The 24,628-nt window shown below is 37.3% G+C and overlaps 1 protein-coding gene and 1 long non-coding RNA gene across 5 annotated transcripts; one reads left to right on the top strand and one right to left on the bottom strand.

Moving 5' to 3' along the window:
• Positions 1 to 226: 226 nt before the first annotated feature.
• LOC309660592 lies at positions 227 to 17,540 on the bottom strand. Of its 2 annotated transcripts, none has more exons than XR_014263489.1 (2): positions 17,452 to 17,540; positions 227 to 13,020 (listed from the first exon to the last, which is right to left on the bottom strand). It is a non-coding gene; the product is annotated as an uncharacterized lncRNA (long non-coding RNA). The 2 variants fall into 2 exon arrangements; XR_014263490.1 differs by having other exon boundaries at positions 17,488 to 17,535.
• DNAJC19 (DnaJ heat shock protein family (Hsp40) member C19) lies at positions 17,434 to 22,359 on the top strand. 3 transcript variants are annotated; one of them, XM_082461414.1, is made up of 6 exons: positions 17,434 to 17,740; positions 18,513 to 18,564; positions 18,644 to 18,717; positions 19,736 to 19,815; positions 20,553 to 20,623; positions 21,913 to 22,359. In XM_082461414.1, the coding sequence occupies exons 1-6, from the start codon at positions 17,738 to 17,740 to the stop codon at positions 21,981 to 21,983; spliced, it is 351 nt and encodes a 116-aa protein (XP_082317540.1). In that variant the 5' UTR covers positions 17,434 to 17,737; the 3' UTR covers positions 21,984 to 22,359. The 3 variants fall into 3 exon arrangements, 2 of the variants coding, with proteins under 2 accessions (XP_082317540.1, XP_082317539.1); XM_082461413.1 differs by having other exon boundaries at positions 17,603 to 17,945; XR_014263482.1 differs by lacking the exon at positions 19,736 to 19,815 and having other exon boundaries at positions 17,603 to 17,945; positions 21,913 to 21,927.
• Positions 22,360 to 24,628: the final 2,269 nt, after the last annotated feature.

Genomic DNA, 24,628 nt, shown 5'->3' with positions numbered 1-24,628 from the left:
TTCTTTATTAACACATTAAATAAGAAGAGTTATTTCAAAATACTCTAATTTGAAGTACAGTAAATATAAATGATATCTTAAGATTTAGTATAAATTGAATGTGCTATAATAATATCTGATTTCTATTGATGACAAAGTTACAGGTACTACTAATATCATGATGTTTTGTTGCCTACATTCATAATTGAAGGAAATGATAAATTTCAATTAGAAGTTAGTGAAAATTAAAATGGAAGTTTTAATTCCCTTTTCTCCACATCCTCACCAACACTTGTTATTTCTTGTCCTTTAGATAATATCATTCTGACAGGTGTGAGGTGGTACCTCATTGTAGTTTTGATTTTCATTTCCATAATGATAAGTGATGTTGAACATCTTTTCATGTGCTTACTGGCCATCCATATGTCTTCTTTGGAAGAATGTCTATTCAGCTCCTCTGCTCATTTTTAAATCACATTGTTTGGTTTCTTGGGTTGAGTTGTATGAGTTCTTTATATATTTTGGATATTAACCCCTTATCAGATGTATTATTTGCAAATTTCTTCTTCCATTTGGTAGGTTGTCTTTTCGTATTGTTTCGATGGTTTCCTTTACTGTGCAGAAGCTTTTTAATTTGATGTAGTCCCATTTGTTTATCTCTGTTTTTGTTTCCCTTGCCTGAGGAGACACATCTATAAAATATTGCTAAGAACAATGTCAAAGAGCATGTTGCCTATGTTTTCTTCTAGGAGTCTTATGGTTTCAGGTCTTACATGCATGTCTTTAATCCAATTCAGTTGATTTTTGGGTTTGGTATCATATAGTGGTGATCCATTTCTTTTCTTTTCTTTTTTTCTTTTTTTGCTTGTGGCTCTCCAGTTTTCCCAATATCATTTATTGAAGAGACTATCCTTTCTCCACTGTATGTTCTTTACTCCTCTGTTGTTTATTAACTGTCCATATATGGGTGGGTTAATTTCTGGGCTCTCAATTCTATTTCATTGATTCATGTATCTGTTTTTCTGCCAATACCATGCTGTTTTTATTACTATGGCTCTGCAGAATTCTTTGAAATCAGGAAGTGTTATACCTCCAGCTTTGTTTTTTTTTCTTAGATCTTGCTAGTTTTTTTTTTTTATTGCTATAAAGAAGAGAGAGACTTTGGATTTCAGTCATCATTGATTAAGTAATTCAGATCATCCTACCAACAAAGGATGGATAACATATATAAAACATTGACCTGAATGGGTTGGAGAGCTAACAAGTTTAAAGAATAACTTGTCTAAGATACTGGAGAAGTCAGAAATCCAGAAAGGTTAGCTGAACATTGGCCTCTTCTGCCCTAATGGCATTTGTCAATTTTGGGTGAAGTGACTGAGATACTAAAGAACACTTTTTTGACAGGCTTATGTAGCAAAAATAACAAAATTGAGTCCAGACCTCCTAATGATAAGGGCTCTAGTAAGTCCTCCATCTTTGCATTGGCACTCCCAAAGGGCTGTACCTTATGAGTTGGGAGATCCAGAATGAAATCTCAGCTTCAAGTCATCTGAACAGTCCAGAAAATATCAGTCTCTAAGATGGATTAATGTGATGCCAAAGGTTAGTGCTTGCAGACACTTGAAGGAAGAGAAAAAAATCCACTCTGGAAGAAGGTAATGTCTTGCAAGTTCCCAAATAATTTCTACAAATAGTTTTTCAAATAAAATATCCACAGAAAATCAACTAGAAGACATAAGAGAAGGCAAGACAATATACAGCAGACAATATACAGCAGAATAAGTATAAACAACAGGAGAAACAGAGCCATAAAAGCTCCAGATATTAAACTGATCAGATATGCACTTAAAATAGCTATGCTTCTTTTTTTCATTGAAAAGATTGAAATTTTCATCAGCTAGAAACTATATACAGTGACTGGAAAATTTATAAAGAGCCAAACAGAAATTCTAGAATTGAAAAAGATAAGAGCCAAAATTAAGAACTCAATCAATGTGTTTAATAACATTAAACTCAGCTTAAAAAGACAATCTGTAAAATGAAAGGAAGAAAAAAATATTTTAAGAATAAAGTACAAAAATAGAAAAGGATGGACAAAACAGAATTCAAAATGTGGTTGTTTTAAAATATATCCAAAAATTATCTAACATTTGTCCTCTCAAAATGTAGAACCTAATTACTCTCCCGTTGCATGAGCTGGACTTACTAACTCACTTCGAGCAAACAGAATATGGCAGAAGTAACAGTGTATGACTAACAAGACTAGGTCACAGAAGGCAATGCAGTCTCTTCCTTGCATTCTCTCTCATTTCACTTAATCTGGGGAAAGCCAGATGTCATATCATGAGACACTCAAGCAGCCTTTTTGAGCAATCCATGTGCTGAGGAAATAAGGCCTCCTTTCAACAGCCATGTGAGTGAACCGTCTTGAAAGAGTTCACTTCGGCCCCTTCAAACCTTTAGATGACTACAGCTCTGGCCAACATCTCGACTGCAACCTCATGAGAGAGCTTAAGGCAGAATGATGGTTGCTCCTTAATTCCTGATCTAGAGAAACTGTGAGATAACTAATGTTTGTTTTATGCCATAAATTTTGGGGTAATTTGTTACTCAGTCACAGTCAACTAATTCACAGAGTAAAATAAAGCAGATACAGTAAGAATTTTTCACATGCATCTAATTGAGGTTTCAGAAAGAGAGAAGAGAGAAAATGGGGTAAAAATAATACTGAGAATTTGTCAAAATGAAAAAAATCCATAGGTTTATGAAGAAAAACAGTCCCCAAGATGTGTAAATTTTTAAAAATCCACATGTAGGTACCTTATATTAAAATTACTGAAAAATAAAGATAAAGATAAAGAAACTTAAAAGCACCCAAAGAAAAATGATAAAGGTGAAAAATTTGACTGAGATCTTACTTCTCACCAGAATACAATGGGAGCCAGAGACAATGAAATGATCTATCTAATGTGGTGAAAGAGATTAGCTATTAATCTACAATTGTATATATAGTGACTATATCCTTTAAAAAACAAAATAAAATAAAGATATTTCCAAGCAAACAAAAACTGCAGGTCACTAACAGACCCACAATTAAGGAAATACTAAAAGTATTTCTTCAGGTGGAGGGAATATGATCACAGACAGAGGCATGGAAATGAAGAAAAGAAAAAAGAAGAATAAATAGCAATAGAAAGGTAAATATCTGAGTAAATCTCAATGAATATTGACTGCATAAAATAAAAATAAAGTTTCTGGTATTTAAAATACATGTATAATTGAAATGCATAACAACAAAAACACAAAAGGCAGAAAAGGGAAAAGTCTTTTAGGAAATAGCAAAAGTATTAATTTATATTAGATTTTAATAAGTCAAAGATTCATGCTGTACTATCAGAGTTGACACTAGAAGAATTGTAAAAGAGTGTGTAACCAACAAGTAATGGAGGAGCAGAAATGGAATTTTAAAAACAAAACACTTGACTAATATAAAACAAGACAAGAAAAGAGGACGATAATATAGAATAGGAGGGTCAAGTAGAAAACAAATGATATACCATTAATTATATTAAATATAAATAGGCTAAATAGACAAGTTAAAAGACTAAAATTATCAGATTGGAATTTTTTAAATCTTCAATTATATGCTGCTTACAAGACTACATTAAAGAAATAGGGATGACAGAAATAGGCGAGGGAGATTAAGAGGTATAAACTTCCAGTTAATGAGTTACGAGTATGAAATGTACAGTGTGGGGAATTTAGTCAATAATAATGTAATATCTTTGTATGGTGACACGGTAAGTAGACCTATTGTGGTGATCATTTTGTAATGTACAGACATATCAAATCACTATGTTGTGCACCAGGAACTAACATAGTGTTGCAGATCAACTATACTTCAAAAACAAACAAACAAACAAATTCATAGAAAAAGAGATCAGATTTGAGATTCCTGAGGTGGAGCTGGGGAGATGGGGAATTGGATGAAGGCAGTCAAAAGGTACAAACTTCCAGTTATAAGATAAATAAGTACTAGGGATATGTTATACAACATGATAAATATAATGAACACTGCTGTACGTTATATATGAAAGCTGTTAGGAGAGTAAATCTTAAGAGTTCTCATCACAATGAAAAAAAAAATTTTGCCTTTCTTGTATTTTTTATCTATATGAGATGATGGATGCTCACTAAACTTATTGTGGTAATCATTTCATTATGTACATAAATCAAATCATTACATTGTATACCTTAAACTTATACAGTGCTGTATGTCAATTATATCTCAATAAAACTGGAAGAAAGAAAAAATAGGGTTGCAAGTGAAATTATATGAAAAGATACAGCATGCAAAGGGTAACCAAAAGAAAATTAGTATAGCCACACTAAAATTAGAAAATAAAACTTTAAAGCAAGAAATATTACTGGAGATAAAAAATATATTTCATAAGGATAAAAGGTCAATCCAACAGGAAGATATAATAATTCTGAATTTCTATGCATGCTAACATAGCCTCCAAACACATAAAGCAAAAATCAAAAACACTAAAAGCTGAAATGGAAAAATCCCTAACTACAGTAGAATATTTTAATCTACCTCTTTCAGAATGTGCTAGAACAAACAGACAAATAATAAATAAGATATAGAAGATTTGAACATTATTAGCGAACAAATTAATGATATATATTGAACAATGGCAGAATATATATCTCTTTCAAATACACATGAAATATTTATTAAAAGTGACCATATCCTGGTCCATAAAGCAGGAAAGTCTCAGGAAATTTCAAACAAATCAACAATATAGAATATCTTCTGACCCACTGCAATTAAGCAAGAAGTAAAATTTTAAAGTAACTTAAAGAACCCATAAGTTTGAAAATGAATAAATCCATTTCTATACAACCAATGGATCAAAGAAGACAAACTCTCAATAGAAATTAGGAAGATTTGGAATTGAATGATAATAAAAATACTACATATCAAAACTTGTGGGATATAGCTAAAGCACTGTTTAGAGGGGAATTTATAGTCTTAAATGCATGCATCAGAAAAGAGGAAAGGCTGAAAAGTAATAATTTAAGCAAACATCACAAGAAGTTAGAATATGAAGAGCAAAATAAACTCAAATAAAGAAAAGAAAAGCCAAAAATATGAGCAGAAATTAATAAAATCAAAACCAAAAATATAATAGTGAAGATAAAGCCAAATTTGGGTTCTCTACAAAACTATTTAAATTGATAAATGTCTAACAAGACTGATCAAGAAATAAGAAAGACGGCATAGCTATCCCAAGAAGACATCATTATGGATAATTCAGATACTATAAGAGAATATTTTAAATAACTTTATGCCATAAAATTTGGAAATTTAGATTAAAGGGGGAAATTCCTAAAAAATACATAACTTACCAAGGAGAAACAGAAAATGTCAACATTTCTATAACTATAAAAGGAATTAAATCTATAATTAAAACCTTCCCAAAAAGAAAACCTCAATTCAGAAGTATTTACTGGTGACTTCTACCAAACATTTTAGGAAGAAATTATATCAATTTTTCACATTCTTCTAGAGAATTTTAAAATATAATAAATAAAGAACCTTGCATATATTAGTTTCCTATGGCTGCTGTAACAGATTACCACAAACTGGCCTGAAACAACAGAAATTTATTCTCTCACAGTTCTGGAGGCGAGAATTTTAACATCAGTTTCACTGGATCAAGGTGTCAGCAGGGTCACACTCCCTCTGGAGCTTCTAGGAGAGAATTCCTTCTTTGGCTATTCCAGCTTCTGGAGGCTGTTGATATTCCTTGGCTTGTCCAATCTCTGTCTCCATCTTACACTGCCTTCTCCTCCTCTGTGTGTAATCTCCCTCTGCCTCTCTTTGTGGGGATAATCTCTTCACAAGATTCTTAACTTTATCATATCTGCAAAGACTCTTTTTCCAAATAAGGTATTAATAGATTCCAGGGATTAGGTCATGAATGTCATTTGGGGGGTCATTTTTCTAGCCTACCACCCATCCCAATTCATTTTATGAGGCCAGCTGAACTTTGACATCAATACCTGAAATGACATTACAAGAAAGGCAAATTATAGGCCAATATCTTGAGTAAACGTATGTGCAAACCTTAAATAAAATATTAGCAAACCCAATCCAGCAATACATAAAAAGAATAAATATACCATGATCCAGCTGAGGAATGCAAAACTGTCTTAACTTTAAGAAATCAGTTTAATTCTCCGCATGAACACTGACCAAAAACAAGGGAGAAAAAATAGGGAGAAACACAGCTCTTTACATCCTCAACCAGAAAGAGGAGTTGTTATATGTCACTTTAATCTACAATGAACAAACTGAATGAAAGGAGCCGTAATGCCTTCACCACGTCCACCAGCACCTCCCTCAAATAGGAGACCATTGGGTCTGTGGATGCTTGCAGGTATCCCCCCCACCAGCTACCTATAATTACCAAGAGAGCCATAACAACTTTCCTGGAAGCCCAGAACTGATTTGATGATCGAAGAATACCTTCTTGAGGTAGGGAGCAGGAGAAAGGCAGATTATATCTAGGTAATGTCTAGCACTTTGTTTTATCATGAAGATGGGGCATGTGAAAATTTTCTCACTGGTCTCTGACTTTGATAACTTAAAATTGCCAGCTCATTGAAATCAAATAAAGTCAATGTATGATCTAGTCCAGAGATGGGTAGCAGACCAAGTTTTAGCAGTCCCTAAAATATTATAGTGCAATAGTTTTCAACCCAAAGCATATCCCAGCCACCAGGGGACTTTGACAAACTACACAAGCCTTAGCTCCACCCTTGGAGATTTACAGGTATAGGGAGCCGCTATTGTGATGGAAAGGTATCACATTCTTCAGGTGTATTGTTTGTGTATTATAGTGGGGAAAACAGAGTAGAACCACTGGAATAATGATGTAACAAACATAAAAATAGAAATGTATGAAACATAAATACACTCCTTTCCCTTTCCCCTGATATTTTTGGACTTTATCACACAAACCAAATTAATGTACATGTATTCATTTTCTATTGTTGTATAATAAATTACCACAAATGTATTGGCTTACAATAACATTTATTATCTCACTAGGTCAGAAGTCTAGGCACATTGTATCTAAATTCTCTGCTCAGGGTCTTACAAGGTTGAAATCAAGGCGCCAGCTAGGGCTGCCATTTCATCTGAGGGTTGGAGGTGTCTTCCAAGCTCACTGAAATTGTTGGCAGAATTCAGTTCTTGCAGTCATAGCTGTTACTGCTAACAGCTCGTAGAGGTTGATCTCAGCTCCTAGAGGCCACCTTCAGGTCCTGCCCATAAGACCTTTTAAAACATGATAGCTTACTTCCTCAAAGCAAGCAGGAGAATCTCACTCCAGTCTGCTACAATGGTCTTACATAAAGTGAAATTACAGAAGTGAACTATCACATCACCTTTGCCACTTTGATGTAATCAATCAAGGGGGCCATGTTCCCACCATATTCACAGGTCCAGCCCACACCCAAGGGTACAGGATCATACAGGGGGTGTACACCAGTGGCTGGGAATCCTGGCGGCTATCTTAGCTTCTGACCTACCACAGTGTGCACTGCAGAAAGGGAAAGAATATAAAAGAATGGGAAAACCTTGGATGGGCAGAGAGTAACTGGAGAAGAGAATCAGATTGATTGAGGAGTGGTGGCAAGAGGAGAAAGAGCTGGGCAAACAGCCTTGGGGGAGAATCGGGAGAGTTAAGAGTTTTGTCTGGCAATGGACTTTACATGAGGCAGACAGAAAGATACAATAAGGAAGGAGGACTTTAAGGAAATTCTTCTGACTACTAAGAACTTACTCCTTTTTTGATATTTTCTTTAGAGACTGCCATAAAATATCTTAATTTCTTTCAGCTAATTGTATGTGTAGTTGTTTATCTTTCTTATTTTTATTTTTTGCTTCACTGTCATTCATTTCAGTGCAAATCTGTGCTCAGAATGAAACTCAATGTGATCCAACAATATTTTGATTACATTGTAAAGATGAGGCTTAGGATTCAAACAGACCTTAAATCAAATCTCCACACCTTCATTTACTAAGTCCGTTATTTTTTTAAACCTCCACCAATTATTAAGCACAATATGCCTATTCTAAATGATGTTGCTTAATTTAGCTTGTGATCAAGATATAGCCTCCATTTGATTGATTTATCTCCTGTTATCTGGTTAAGTGACAGCTGTGATCACCAGTTTATCCAGATTGACAACAAAATAAATAAATGCAATGAATTGCTTCATTAAATTCCTTAAGTGGTGGTACATATTAAAAAGAATATCGGGCTTCCCTGGTGGCGCAGTGGTTGAGAGTCTGCCTGCTAATGCAGGGAACACGGGTTCGAGCCCCGGTCTGGGAAGATCCCACATGCCGCGGAGCAACTAGGCCCGTGAGCCAACTACTGAGCCTGCGCGTCTGGAGCCTGTGCTCCGCATCGAGAGGCCGCGACAGTGAGAGGCCCGCGCACCGCGATGAAGAGTGGCCCCCGCTCGCCACAACTAGAGAAAGCCCTCGCTCAGAAACGAAGACCCAACACAGCCAAAAATAAGTTAATTAATTAATTTTTTTTAAAAAAGAAAACTTAAAAAAAAAAAAAGAATATCTATAACTATTTAAGGTGTGCAATAGATGTCAGCTTCTACTATTATAGTTTTATTATTTCCTGCACCCTGGCAAACCAACAGGCAAAATGTATTATTATTATGTAAATGACATGAAAAACTAGGAAAGTGAAATTGAGACATATCAGGAGGAGAGCTAATATTAAGCTCATGCTTCTCAGCCTAGACTGTAAAGCACCACAGCAGCTGAAGTTTCTGTCTATCCACTGATGTTTTCTCAGAGATTTGCATGTAATAAGTGTTGAATGAATACAACATTTAATAAATGAAAACAATATTCTGTGTCTAATTACCAGTTCCATTTATGGTGCTCAATGCCTTATTAAGGGGTCCAGGATCAGGATAGAGGTGAAAGACCTACCTATCAGAAAATTAAGGGCTTGGAAGAGTTGGGAAATAAATTATGTTCTTGCTGGAAGATATTATAAGTAATTTATGCATTCATTTAAAAATATCCTTTGAGCACCTTCTGTGTTCAGATACCATAATAGATGTTGTAGGGGTTAAATAAAGTATACAAGATTTAATTTCTACTCTCAAAGTCTTCAGTCCAATAGAGAAAATACTTGTATACCAATAATTTATATACAAGGCTAGATGTGATAAGCGGCATGTATAACACAAACAAAATTGTATAGGACTTCAGAGAAAGAAGAGATCACCTTAGACCATGGATTGGCTAACTATGGTCCATGAGCCAAATTCATTGTGGCCTGTTTTTGAATGGACCATGAGCTAAGGATAGTCTTTACATTTTGAGAAAACAAAGAAGAATATAGAGGCTGCATGTGGCAAAGCCTAAAATTTTACTGTTACTTTACATAAAAAGTTTGTGGACACCTGTTCCAGACAAATGAACAAAGAAGGCTTCATAGAAGGCAAATTTGATCTAGGCCTTCAACTGATGGACGGAGCTGGGGTTGGGGAAGGGCACTTGGAATGAAGGGAATTACTTTTACTCAAGCCCAGGGGCAGTGGACTTCAGGACCCACCTGAGAATAATGGTGACAAATCCCATTTGGCATGACTAGGAGTTTTATGAAGGGAGAAGTGGAGGAGTCTGGAAGGGTTGTCTGTGGTAGGTGGGCTAAGGAAATGGACTATGCAGTAACTGAGGACATCACAGTTGCCAGAAAGAATTTCATGCAGTTTTTGCAATGGCCTCTCTTCAAGGATTCTAATGATGAGAATGAAGATGATTTTTCATAGCGAAGGACTATAGTAATGTAATTTTATGACAATTAGCCAGAGATGAATCCCATGCTTCACTCCAGCCACCAAAACACTCATGACAGCAATGCATATTCTCTTAACTTCAGCCTAGGTCAGACTGAAACTCCCAACCAGCTGCTTAAAGACACCTTGCTTTATTATTTCCCATCTCCTCCACCAGCTAGCTCCCTGAAAATGTGACTGAAAATGGGATTTCAGACAGACTCTCTAGTGTAGCTTTGTTTCACATGACACTATGTTATTAATGCATGACACTATATTATTAATAATATTCACCAACAAGTCTCAGACCCACTATTTCACCCTCATTTAGTGGCAATCTCCAGCAATCAAATAATTGCACTTGTCTGTCTAGCCCAGCCACAAGACACACTTACACAGACTGTTCTGTTGGTCAGTTCCATTTGCTGACAGCTCAGCAGGGAAGGATTGATTTATTCAATGCATAAAGCTGCTGCATACAAGTGGAACTCGGGCTAGGGAAGGGGGGAAAAGACTGAGAAAGGCAATGGAAAAAGACATGCAATGCGGAATGAAATGGCGGGTTGGTTGGGAAATCTCCATTTGGGAAAAAACACATCTAGTCCACCCCAATTTCCAACTTTCCGCTGAAATCCTGAACGCCTCAGTTTTCCTCTCTCACAGGCTGAGAAGATAGCAGAGCCTTTATCCAGAAATACATGCCTTCTGGGTGCTGTCACTCTGGTCAGACACATTGCAATTCTCTGACTGGCCCTCCACTCACATGCTCTGGACTTTGATAAGGACAACAGTTCTTGTTATTAGAAAGGAAAGTAGGAAGTCAGACTAAAACAGACGCAGCAAGGAAAAAATAAAACAAGTTGAAGAAAAAGGAAAGAAAATCACAGGAGAAATGGTTATAAATTATTTTACAATAGCCACAAGGCAGGGTGGGATCGCCTGACTTGGATGCAGATAAGGCCGACAGGAGGAAAGGGTGGCTGAACCTCAGCCTTCCCTTCTGACTTTCCAACATCCCCTCCGCTTCTCCACTGCCCTAGGCCCTCACATTCCTACCCAGGCCTGTCCTCCATCCCACTTGCTCTAAATATCTCCTTTCTTCTTTCCATTCTGCACCAGAATTAGAGCATTCCTTTTACAAGCTATAATAGTGAAAGGATCTCTTAAAACACTTCATGAAGGAGTCTGTTGATCATAGCTCAGTATGATAATTTACTAAGAATATTCACTTCCAAACAGGGAAAAATAGGATGAATTCCCATTGGTAGATTGTCAGGTCATGGTAGGATCACTGAAGGTAAGGAGGAAAAGAAGAAGATTAAAAGGGGTGGAATGAAGGAGAAGGGAAGGGAACTAAATATGTACTGAGTGACATTTAGTTTTACATATAGCATTGTGAGCAGCTGCCTACAAGAGATTCTATGGGCTAAATGGCTGCTAGTCAGGAACTTAGACTCCATTGACCCAGATGTGAGCAAATTCCTTAAGGGTGGTAAGGAAATATAGAGAAAGGCAATTCTATGACCCTCTCATGACCCAAACATTATATACATCTGGAAAGTGGACAATAAGGGTGAGCAATTACTGGACTCTGTCAGGGCTTTAGAAAAGTCAGCCAACCATTTTGAGGCTCAGTTTCCTCACTTATAAAACAAAGCTGTTGAGGTGGAAAGGGTCTCTACATTTCCTTCTCATTCTTAAATTATATAATTCAATAAATTTTGTCTAATTTTTCCCTCTGTAAGTTCATTCCTATAGCAGATAAACATGCTTTTATTTCTTCTATCTTAAAAAAAAAAAACAAAAGCAAAAAACCTCTCCTTATACTGCTTCTCTGTCTGATTTCTCTAATTTATTTCTCTAATTCCCTTTTCAGCAAAATTCCTTGAAAGAGATGTCTTATAATCCATATGTCCACTCTTTCTCTTCCCATCCTCTCTTGAATCCACTCCAGTCAGACTTTTGTCCCCATTGTGTTGCAGAAACTTTTCTCATAAATATCACCAAAGATCTCTAGTAGCCAATTCTCAGTTCTTCTTTTTTTTTGACTATTAGCAGTATTTTATACAATTCCTCCACTGAACACTTTCTTCATTTGGCTTCTAGGACACCACATTCACCTAGTTTCTGGTCACGCTTTTTCAGTCTAATTTCCTGGCTTTTCATCATTTCCCCAAATTCCAAATATGAACAATACAAAAACACAGCCCTTATTCCTCTTCTTCTCTCTCCACTCATACAATGGATGATTTCATCTGTTCCATGGCCTTAGAAGACTATCTATGGGCTGATGACTCTCAGACCTCTCTCCTGACACCAGACTTGAATATCCAAATGCCTATTTGAAACTCCTTAAATATCTAGTTGCTATTTCAAACTTAACACAACAAAAGCTCCCACCGCCAGCTTGCTCTTCCTGAAGTCTCTCCATTCCCATTAAGTGGCAACTCCAGCCTTCCAGCTAATCAAGGCTACTGCTTGGGAGTCACTCTTGAATACTTTCTCTCTCTCACACATACTATATCTCATCCATCAACAAATTCTATCAGCTCTTCCTTCAAAATATAAGCAGGAGTCCAGCCACTTCTTTCCACTTCCACCGCTACCATCATCTCCTACTTGATTGCAGTAGCCTCTTATAACAGTCACCATCCACGTTGGAAACAGATGGCATCCCCCAATAGAGTAACTGAAGAAATTTTAATTAAGGACCCTTTATGAAGGTATGGACAGGATTAAGGGAAATTAGCAAATGATGGTCAAGTGCCCAGTGTCTAGCATGGCTTTGAACGCCAATGGAGTCATTACTATCCTTAGACATACATGAAAAAGAAAAGGAGTGAGAGTAATTACCTGAAGACACACAACAGGAACTGCATTCTGCAGTGGAAAAACTCAGCCAGCCTTTGGCAACCATCAGAGAGGAAAATGGAGAAATGAAGACCATGAACTCACTGTCCTCCTGCCTTCCGATCTTCTGATCACAGACATAACTGAACCCCAAGCCAGAAGACAAGGGAGCCCATTGATGCAGTCCATTAAGGTCAGCCTCCTAGCCTCCTGTGCTCCTCTGGGACACAGAGCAGAATGGAAAACAGTAGAGAAGGGATCTGGAGGGGAAAACAAATGTATTTGGCAAAATATCTTCATCTGCAAAACAGAATAAATATTACTGTCACGGAGTGAAGTGAAATAATCAACATAAAGCATTTAGCACAATGCCTGGCACATAGTTTTTAGGGGGAAAAAAAACAACTTTTATATGCCTGGCATCATATTTCCAAAGGTGGATTTTTATGGAGTGATGTTTTCCAAACTTCAGATCATGACCAATTAGTGGGCTGTGAACTTAATGGGTTTCCTGGCATTTTTTTTAAGAAATAGAAAAGACCAGCACGCATCTCATGAAGCAAGTACAAGTATTGTCTCAAAAACATTAATTTCCTTTAAATTCACATTAAATTCAATGCATGTGTGTGTGTGTGTGTGTGTGTGTGTGTGTGTGTATGTGCGCACACGCATTCAACTGTGTATTTGTTTCCTAGGGTTAGAAGGTAAAATATATTGGGTTGGCCAAAAAGTTCCTTCCGTTTTTAAGTAAAAATAAAAGACACATTTTTCATTTTCAACAAGAACTTTATTGAACAACGTATTCACCCTTTTGTTCTACTACCTTCTGCCATTTTTCAGGCAACTTCATAATTTCATCTTCCCAAAACTTTTTATCTTTTTGAGCAAAGGACTGTTCCAGGTGCCTTTTACAGTCTTCCAGGGAATTGAAATTTTTTCCATTAGGAGAATTTTGTAAAGACCGAAATAAACGGAAATCCGAAGCTGCAATGTCTGGTGAATACGGTGGATGAATAAGAACTTCCCAGCCAAGCTGTAACAGTTTTTGCCTGGTCATCAAAGAAACATGCGGTTTTGAGTTATCCTGATGGAAGATTATGCGTTTTCTGTTGACTAATTCTGGACGCTTTTCGTCGAGTGTTGCTTTCCGTTGGTCTAATTGGAGCAGTACTTGTTGGAATTAATCATTTGGTTTTCCGGAAGGAGCTCATAATAGAGGACTCCCTTCCAACCCCACCATATATACAACATCACCTTCTTTGGTTGAAGACTGGCCTTTGGTGTGGTTGGTGGTGGTTCATTTCGCTTGCCCACAATCTCTTCTGTTCCATGTTATTGTACAGTATCCACTTTTCATCGCCCGTCACAATTTCTTTTAAAAACGGAACATTTTCATTACATTTAAGTAGAGAATCGCATGCGGAAATACAGGCAAGAAGGTCCCCCTCTCCCGCCCCCGGCTTAACTTATGTGGAACCCAAACATCAAAGCAATTAACATAACCAAGCTGGTGTAAATGATTTTCAACGCTTGATTTGGATATTTTGAGTATGTTGGCTATCTCCCCCATGGTACAACATTCATTACTCTCAATTAATGTTTCGATTTGATCGCTATCAACGTCAACTGGTCTACCCAAACGTGGAGCATCGTCCAGCGAGAAATCTCCTGCACAAAACGTCGCAAACCACTTTTGACACGTTCGATCAGTCACAGCACCTTCTCCATACACTACACAAATCCTTTTTTGTGTTTCAGTTGTGTTTTTACCTTTCTTGAAATAATAAAGCATAATATGCCAAAAATGTTGCTTTTTTCTTCCATCTTCAACATTAAAATGGCTACACAAAAATTCACCAATTTTGATAAGTTTTTTGTTTACAATGCATGCTGATATGACAGCTGTCACAATACAGTCTAAAAAAATTGTTTCAAATGAAGCTAAAGACAACTAAGCAGGGCCTCCTCAGTGGAGCAGTGGTTAAGAATCCGTCTGCCAAAGCAGGGCACACGGGTTTGAGCCCTGGTGCAGGAAGAGCCCACATGCCGCGGAGCAACTAAGCCTGTGCGCTACAACTACTGAGCCTGTGCTCTAGAGCCCACGAGCCACAACTGCTGAGCCTGCGTGCCACAACTACTGAAGGCCGCGCACCTAGAGCCTGTGCTCCACAACAAAAGAAGCCACCGCAAGGAGAAGCCCACACACCGCAACGAGGAGTAGCCCCCACTCGCCACAACTAGAGAAAGCCCAAGCGCAACAACGAAGACCCAATGCAGCCAAAAATAAATAAATAAATAATTTTTTTAAAAAAAAAGAAAGACAACTAAGCACTACTAGAGCCATCTTACAGAAAAAAAACAAACGAACCTTTTGGCCAACCCCATATTTCTTACTAAGAATTATGGTCAGAAAGTGTTTCAAAGCCACAATTCAAGAGTACTTCTAGCTACTCCCTCTCATCTCTCACTTATTCCTCCCTAAGAAGTGATTTGCCTGGTTGACAAATGTGGAAGAAGAAATTGAGCATATGTGCTTGAGTCTTTTCTCATTCTCTTGTCCCTGCTAGTCCCCTCTTCTGTCTTCTCTTATTCTCTATGGTAGATGAAATAATAGCCCCCAAAGATACCAAGTCCTAAAACCTGGAACCCATGAATATTACCTTATATGACAAAGTCTTTGCAGCTATGACTAAGTTAAGGATCTTGAAATGGGGATATTATCCTGGATTATAGGGGTCTAAATGGAATTATATGTATCCTTTAAGAGGGAGGCAGTGGAGATTCTACACACAGAGGAGAAAGGCAACGCGAAAACAGAGTAGAAAGGGATTTCAAGACACTGGCCCTCCTTGAAGATTGAAGTTATGCTGTCACAAGTCAAGGTATGCTAGCAGACACCATAAGCTAGAAGAAACAAGGAGTGATTACTTAACCATTCATCAGCCAGTAGACATTTTTTTTAAAGATTTTAATTTTTTACTTATTTTTGGCTGCATTGGGTCTTTGTTGCTGCAGGCAGGCTTTTTCTAGTTGTGGCGAGTGGGGGCTACTCTTCATTGCGGTGCACGGGCTTCTTCTTGCAGTGGCTTCTCTTGTTGTGGAGCACAGGCTCTAGGTGTGCGGGCTTCAGTAGTTGTGACGCACAGGCTTAGTTGCTCTGCAGCATGTCGGATCTTCCCGGACCGGGGATCAAACCCGTGTCCCCTGCATTGGCAGGTGGATTCTTATCCACTGTGCCGCCAGGGAAGTCCCAGTCAATAGATATTTTTTAAAATTGCTTTTAAGGGTTCTTTCCATGCCCTTAGTGGGTAGGGAAGGGATTACCAGGCTTGCAACCATGAGTGAAGTGTCATGAGAATTGGGAAGGCCTTTGCACACCAATTTGCACTCTGACTTCCCTCATAATAATAACAGCTACACTGAGTGATACTTATGTATAGAACACACAATGTACATCTCTATCCTTACAAAAATTTAGCAAGGTAGCCATCATTACCCTTGTTTTACAAATGAGAAAACTCAGAGTCAGGAATAGTTATTCCTTTTGGACAAGTTTGTCCAAATTCACACAACTAGTAAGTGACAGAGACAGGTTGTGCATCTAGTTTGATTTGCTTCCCAAAACAGAGCCATCTCCACTTCAAATGTCTCCCTGTGTTGTCCACCACTGGTTTCCTGAGGCTAGGTTCGTGTTCCTCAAGCAAGCTGCATATCATAGTTTGTATATATCAAAACTATACATAACAGGAAATTTTGAACATAGCAGTCTAGTTTTTTCTGGCCATTTTGGTCCCAAGGTCTTATGTCCCACTTATTTCTTTTGTAGTTGTTGGGTTAAAAACTAGATAAAAGGGGGCAAAAGAGGAAGATGCACACTTAACACTAGGGTCTTAGTGTTGGATCGTTTGCTGACAATAAATTTCATTACAAAAATCTCATGGCTATCTTGGAGATCCAAATGCAGAATCTTTGTATAGATGAGGAAAAGAAAGCCAACAAATTCACATATTTGTCTAATAACCAATGACCTCATCAAAGCAGAATTTCACTGCAATGTAAACAGACTCCTAATACTTTGTAAGTTCGAAGTGCGAATTAACTCCAAATTTATTTTGATCATCCAAACAACACATTGTAAATTTTCCATTACTGTCTCCATTATTTTTCTCTTCTCCTTTTATGTAGGGATATGTGAAACGTACTCTGTAAGGGCAAACCCAAACCCTACTTTTTACTTTGAGAAGGGGAGAAATTTTAAATAGCATTTTTCAGTTGTGGTGATTTTGAGATCCCATGATCAGAATATTAACTGTCCTTGAAGTAGTAATTCCATTCCACAAAACCAAACCCCAAACATTCACACAAGTTCCTGTCAAGTCACATATTTAAACAAATTATTCTAAATAAATGAATGCTACAGAACCCCCGAAACAATGTGGTTTGCTCCTTTGATTTTCTGGAACATCTTTTTGCTATACTGTGCCGCTACATACTTATTTGCCTTCATGGTGGACTTGTTACGGCATGTTTAAGAATATTCATTACTCTTGGCAGTTATAAACAAAATAAATGCCAAATGGAGATGCTAATATGCAGGCAAAAAAAAAAAAAGTTCAGAGTGTAGCTACACCGTAGCTACGCTCACGCCCTTCTATACCAATACCCTTCCCCGAAAGAATTTCTAAATACTCTAGGCCCAGGCGCAAAGGACAAAACAAGGAGAAGCCCCACCTTTGAGCCCAGTAAGGAGGTGATCCGCCCACCCACCAACCAATCCGAAGTCGTGTTCTCCACCTGCCCACGGCTTGAGCGACCATTTCCTTCCCGTTCGCTGTCCCCTTTTACGACAGTTTTCCGGCCTAGTTTACGGCCGCCCCTGCCGTATTTCCTAGGGCGCCCGTGTCTGGGCGGTTTGTACGTGCTGGGGGTGGCCGCGTCGCTTTGTGGTAGAGGCGTAGAGTTGGTGGGGTGGGATGAACCGCGCTCCCGGTGGAAGCAGAGGAGCCGAGCGGGAACCATGGTGAGTTCCGCCTTCCGGCCTCTTGGGCGATCTCAGGCCGAGGCCTTAACCTCTGCTCAAGGTCTGGGAGGAGAGGAGCCGCAGATGTCTCCCTAATGCGACTCAGAGCTGGGGGTGTAGCTTCCCGGAGAGTCACCCTCTAGGACACAGAGCTGTTGCCTCACCCCTCTCGGGCCTTTGTGCCTGCCGTCCGTGGGGCTCGGAGGTTAGTGGAAACGCATTTGATTATACCTGCTGTTCCCCTAACACATCCTCGCAGTCCTTCTCTACATTGCTCTGTCTTTCCCCTTTTCTCTTGCTGACACACCTCTTCTCGATTCCTGAACGTATTTGGCCGAAGGTGCTATGAGAAGCTAGTCTCTTAGTTAAGCCTACGTTTAACGGTGAATCAGAATTTACAGGAAACCTCTGTAAACAGTTCTCCCTTCTCTGGCAGAAACTTTATTTCCGTTGCTCTTGATTGAATTTTAATGTGACTTCACTTGCCCGGAGGTGAAAGAGAAGTTTTCAAGGGGAGGGGAGTTATCCTTTTCACTGTTGTATAAGTAAATAAGCAAATCGACTTGCCTTTTTTTTTCCTGAGTGAAAAATCCCATACCTTTTCAATGCATTGGATATAAAATTTGCAGGATCATTGGGCAGAATATTTTCATCCTAAAAGTTATTTCTCCCGTTGAAATAAAACTTGTAATAAGTTGGAATGGGAGAATGGGCATGATAGGGAAGGGTGAGAATGAGAGAAATGAATACTTACTCTGCTTCCCTTTACCAGGCCAGTACAGTGGTAGCAGTTGGACTCACCATTGCTGCTGCAGGATTTGCAGGTTTGTTTATGGTTTGGGGGTGGAACTGAAGTAGAGGAGGTTGCGGACTTTTTAATTATTTTATTGCTTTTGTTTTTAGGCCGTTACGCTTTGCAAGCCATGAAGCATATGGAGCCTCAAGTAAAACAAGTTTTTCAAAGTCTACCAAAATCTGTAAGGCTTCTTATTCAACATTTTTGCCAATTCTTTGCTGTCTGTGTATGAAGCCTAGAGCCAGACATCCATGAAGTTCTAAGTGATTGCTTTGGACCCCTTCTCTTGCTTCCCACAAAGAAGGTTTAGAAGTTCTGAGCTTTGTAATGAATGGTGCTACCCTAAAGAATCAAATGTTACATGTGACAGATTTGGGGAAGAGGTGTTAACAGTTTTAGTATCATGAAAGTAATATCACTTTATTGCTCATACACCGTTACCTTCAGTATCATCTGCTCTGCATCACAAACACAGAGGGATCTAGGGGTCTGAAGTGATCCATTTTTACTGTGTGGCTCTGGCACTCCCTAACAGAGATTACTTGGGTAACACTTCAGTTAATTGGGCTGTAGAGTATGACTGAATGTGATGATCATACCTTCTGTGGTCTAAATTCAGAATGAATATGATTTAGACAGCCTGTAGAGTATTGCTTTTTATTGTTATGATTGAATGTGACAGAGTAGGGTAATGGTAGGTTTTACCAATATAATTTCTGACATACCAAGGTCAGTGGATCTAATAGCCTGATTTTCTCAATATATATCTTAAAGTCTTGTTTTAGTAGTTGCGTTGAACCTCAAAATGTCCTTGAACCACTTGTCTCAAAAGATCTCTGAATCCTCTAAAGCACTTGTTCTAAAACATGTAGTCATATTCTGAGATCAAATTTTTATCTAGAACATGGCTAGCTTGGAATAATCTTCCCTTCACTCCCAGAAGAACTGGCTTTGAGGCACTGTTATTTTGTCTTGTATCTTCAAGACAGTTTAGATTGTCCGGGGGGGATAAATATGGATGTTTAATGATCATTAAAATATTTGTTGCTATTTATAAAGTTAAAATACCATAGGAACTGCACTTAGTTTTCTGAAGTGTCTTAGTTTTTCTGCTGGTTCTGTGAACATTTATAGACATTTTTTAGCAGCTTTCAGTTTATTTTGATAATCTTTTCTTACAAATGTATTTCCGCTTTCAGGCCTTCAGTGGTGGCTATTACAGAGGTGGGTTTGAACCCAAAATGACAAAACGGGAAGCAGCATTAATACTAGGTGTAAGGTAAAATAATTCCTCACATTTTTAATATTTTTCTTCCAAATTTAGAGCTATAAGCAAGTGTAAGAAAGACCTTCTCTCTTTTATTAGGAGAGAGTTATTCTATTATGTACATTTTTATTTAATTTTTATTATTTTTTTTGGCTACACTGTGCGGCATGCGGGATCTTAGGTCCCTGACCAGGGATCTAATCCACACCCCCTGCAGTAGAAGCGTGGAGTTTTAACCACTGGACTGCCAGGGAAGTTCCATCTATTACATTTTTAAGATTTAAGATTCCCTACAAAAGTCCAATGAGAGGGTCTAATGACGCATGAGTACTTTTTAACTCATTGAAGGTAGATTTTTCAACAGATAATCACAGTGCTCAATATTGTTCTCTGTAACGGAGTAACAAATTTTTTTGTGATGAAATTCTGCCTTCATTTCCAAATATTTAAACATATTTAAACATACTTTTCAATAAAAGGATTGTTGTAATGAATAGTTAAAAGTTCAACTAAATTTTTAAGAATGCCTTATTTTTCTAAGGAGCTCTGTTTAGTTCTGTGATTCAGAATATTAATCTTCCTAGTGTGTTTGAGAAGAGGTTCCCAAATAGCTTTTCATACTGTTGTGTTGACTTACTCGTTTCACAATTTTTTTTCAGTTTCACAATTTTTAATTGACCTTTATATAGTTTTTTAATGTGACTCAGAACTACTCTGAAGTATACAATACCTTTTCCTTTTTAAATTAGCCCTACTGCCAATAAGGGAAAAATAAGAGATGCTCATCGACGAATTATGCTTTTAAATCACCCAGACAAGGGTAAGTATCATTAAACTATTGTTAACACATTTTGTTGGAGTAACTAATTGTTATTAATAGGATAATTTTGTATCTAATTCTTGGCTATTATAAGGGAAATGCCTAGATCTGTTTGTGAGCAATGTCTCCCAGGCTGGATCCATTTGTTGTTTAGGTATCTTAAAAGAGTTAAGTTCTGAGTGAAAAATTTATAGACTAATCAGCAGATCTAGTAACTACTATAATTTGGAAGTAGTGATAAGCATTAACCGTGTTTTGAGATCTGCAGTTGTGATGTGACTTACAATAGTGAGTCTCAAATACTGCTACTACTACTGTTCGGGTTGGGGGGTGTCTACATTCTTACCTAAGGAAAATGTTGAATTTCAGTTAATGAAACTAATAAAACTTTTAATTTTTTTCCTATCCATTTAGACCTTTTAACTAGTGGTTACCTACTTAGAAACCTATAGGATGTACTTATTAGTTTCTGATACACTTCTAAGCAGCCTAGGCTGTGTTGAAAGATCAAATGGAATACCAAAATGTAGACCACAAAATCCATGTTCCAGTGTTTAAGTCCTTTTACTTTACAGGAGAAGCCTCTCATTAAGAAAGAGGGTTTTGAGCTTAAACAGGGTTGTAATTGGTTGGTATCTGACTGCATAACCTTTTACAAAACTTAGCTTGTACTAACTGGAAGGCTCTTGATTGTGTAGGTCTAGGGTGGAGCCCATAAATTTGCATCCTAACTAAGCTTTTTACTGATTGCTGGTGCTTGCTGGTCTGAGGCCCACACTTTTTTGAGAATCACTCAAATCACTGCTGCAGTTTAGTAGGAAAGCAGATGTAGGTGACATCGTGAAGGGACTGTTGATAACAGGAAAAGGATATAAAGCAAAGTGGGGTCTTCCCAACTAAGCTCAGCACCTCTGAAAATTTCATGGTTTTAAAATAACACAGTACAATAAATCGGTGTTTATGACTTGTGATCATCATGAAAAGTTAACTTACACTATTTCAAAGTCACATAAGTATGAGAATTTTTTTTAATCTTATTTCTATCAATTTAAGCTTTTTCAAAAGGTGCCATTTTTTGTGGAAATCTCCCTCCCATTGGTCAAATATATTAACCATGTTTTTGGTCATCCAGTTCCAGTGCCACAGTTATTTAAAAAAGTCAAAATTTCATTTCTGCTCATTTCACCTCTTAGATAAGCATAGGAATTCTTGAAGCAAGAGAATAGCTTTTCATGAAGCAGAAATTGGAGAGTCCATATTATAACTATTCCTTTTTTTTCTTCCTGTAGGAGGATCTCCTTATATAGCAGCCAAAATCAATGAAGCTAAAGATTTACTAGAAGGTCAAGCTAAAAAATGAAGTAAATGTATGATGAATTTTAAGTTCTTACTCATTTATGTATATGAGTACCAGCTTTTTATAATAAAATGCCTCAAAGCTACACATTTTAAAAATTAGCATAAGCTAAATGAAAGCCTTGGTATAAATTTGAGGATTTAAAATCGGATTATAGAATATTTGTAGGTTAATACTCAATAATTATGGATAAATGCATGCCATTTGAAGTGTTCATTACTCATTTGTCGAATAATTTGGTACCTATTTCAAGACAAGGTGAACAAGATAGTCTCTCCCTGAAGGAATCCCCAGTCTGATGGGAGACTGATAAACTGATAATTAAAATACAATGTGAAAATAATTAAAATACAGTGTAATAAATATGATGGAATTAGCACAGGTTGTTATAGTAGGGGCTCATATCATTAAGACAGGCGGCTGTTCAAGGTACAGAGGACTCCCCCAACCACTTAGAACCTTGAACTTAAAAGTGAATTTAGCCACAACGTAACCTAAGAAATTGATCTAGGTATGTATTTATCACTTTGTCAGTGATAAACCTGAATTGTTTCAGATTTCATACATTAAAAACTGTAACAGTATGATAAAGATTTGAGAATACAAGTCTTGTTTTTAATCGAGAAAGTATGTACATTTTATTTAGCTAACCCCTTAAAAGAGACTGACCATTTATAAACTACTTTAATTGGTTATTTTTTTACATAATCAAGTTTCACATTTGTTAAAACACAATTAGTGAAACTGAAAAGCTCTCCGTTATCAAAATATAACTAAGGACTCGAGAATTCATACACTGATATATTTAAATGACATTTCCGGGTAAATGGCTATTGGTCTAACAAAAAATATGTAAGGATCATAACCAGAGGACCTACCTAAAACACCGAGGTTAAAATAGCTATTTTGTGGTCAGCCAGAATACTTAATTTTCAGTTCTAAGATGATAAGTACTACTACCTACAATCTAAACTTTCTTAAATCATCCTAAAGTTCTTACTAATGGGGAACACAAAGATTTTCAAGGTCAAAATAATGGAGGTGGTCATATTTAGCACTGGAATGTGTTTAGGGACATGTCAAAATGGAGGTATATCTGCTTTTATTTTCCATCCCATTTCCTCATTCAAAATCTGATCAAGTTCATTTGTCATATTTAGAGTATGACGAAGCACTTGGCTGTTTCCAGGGACAAGGGGGTATGAAGGTACAGTTGATTCTTGTTGTTCAAAGTAGTTGTGTTCTATAAAGTCACTGAGAATACTAAATTAGTGAATCCTGAACCACGGTTCCTAGGGGTTTCCTGTGAGCCTCTGGTCACATTTTTGTCAACCAGTGAATATATAACCTTGTTTACAAGTGTTTCTGTTTAAAGACATCTTATTTAATATATGTTGATTCATTAACATTAAATTCACAGCCAATAACATTGTAACTCATGCCAATCCATCACAGCCTTCTTGCATTTAGGAACCCTAGGCAGCAGCACTTCACTATGCTTGGGGGCCATCTTAAACAGTGAAATCACCAATAAAAAGGACAAAAATGCAAAAAACTTGGCATTAAATGGACCACGAAAAGGATGCTTATTTACAGTAGGAAAACTGAAACAAGGCAGAGCATTACGTTGTAGGTACCGGGTGACTCATTTTCACACTTTGCACGTCCGCAACCGACCAGGCAATCACCGTGATTGTTGACTTTGGAGGTACGAACTTGAAAATAAGGAATCCGCTAATAATGAGGATCAACTTGTATTCTGGCATACTAGCCTTTTATTTCAGTCCTTTGGACTAGTCAAAAAAAATGTTTATGAACAAGAGCTTTAATTAAGGAGAAGAAATATTATCAACTAAATAGCAAATTTTTCAAATAGAAAATATGCCCAAAGGCATTCAAGCATTAACTTTAAAAAGGAAAACTTCATGTTGAAGGTGTACTTTTGAGTGTTTAATGCAAAAAACAGCATACCTGTTTCTAAGATAAGTATTGAGACAATGGAAACCACTTTAAAATAATACTAAGGAGCACAGCAGACCACATTTTTCTTTCATAGTAATGTTTTATTTTCTCTAGGCTTACCTTTTTCAAGTAGAAGAATCCATATTTCATTGAAAGCTGTTAGGCAAACCTACCATTTTTCTTGGGTAAAAAAGTCATCTTTTTTATGAGGGCTATAGATCACGGTAATTGATGCAAGTATGATGATCTATAAGAGAGCCTTCATCTTTTAATGGTATTTTCTTACAAAATGCTTGTGTATTATTAACATTTATTGACTATTTACAATGTGCTAGCGTTGTGCTAAGCATTTCCCCCTTACCCAGTAGTAGTTACTATTACATTTTACAAGTAATGAAATTGAAGTTCAGTGAGGTCAAGATACTTGCCCAAAGCAACATGCTGGCTGAGAAAACTGATCTTTCTCAAACCCAAAGTCCTACGCTGTTAACCTCTACACTGTGGTACCTTTCACAAATCTGATAACCCAGGGATGTTTTCCTTGATGGTACTGAGATGTGTGTCTGGTACTTGTCATTACACTTCTACCTTGGGCCCTTTTTATCCACTGGTCCTTTCAGATATAGACTTCTTTAAAAGGGAGGAAGATAATGGTTGAATATAGGACTAGGGAATAGGAGGTACAG

The sequence above is a fragment of the Balaenoptera physalus genome (assembly GCF_965194825.1).
Source record: "Balaenoptera physalus genome assembly, chromosome: 4".
NCBI lineage: Eukaryota > Metazoa > Chordata > Mammalia > Artiodactyla > Balaenopteridae > Balaenoptera > Balaenoptera physalus.
Note: the sequence above shows the minus strand (reverse complement) of the source record. Positions and strands in the feature narration are given on the sequence as shown.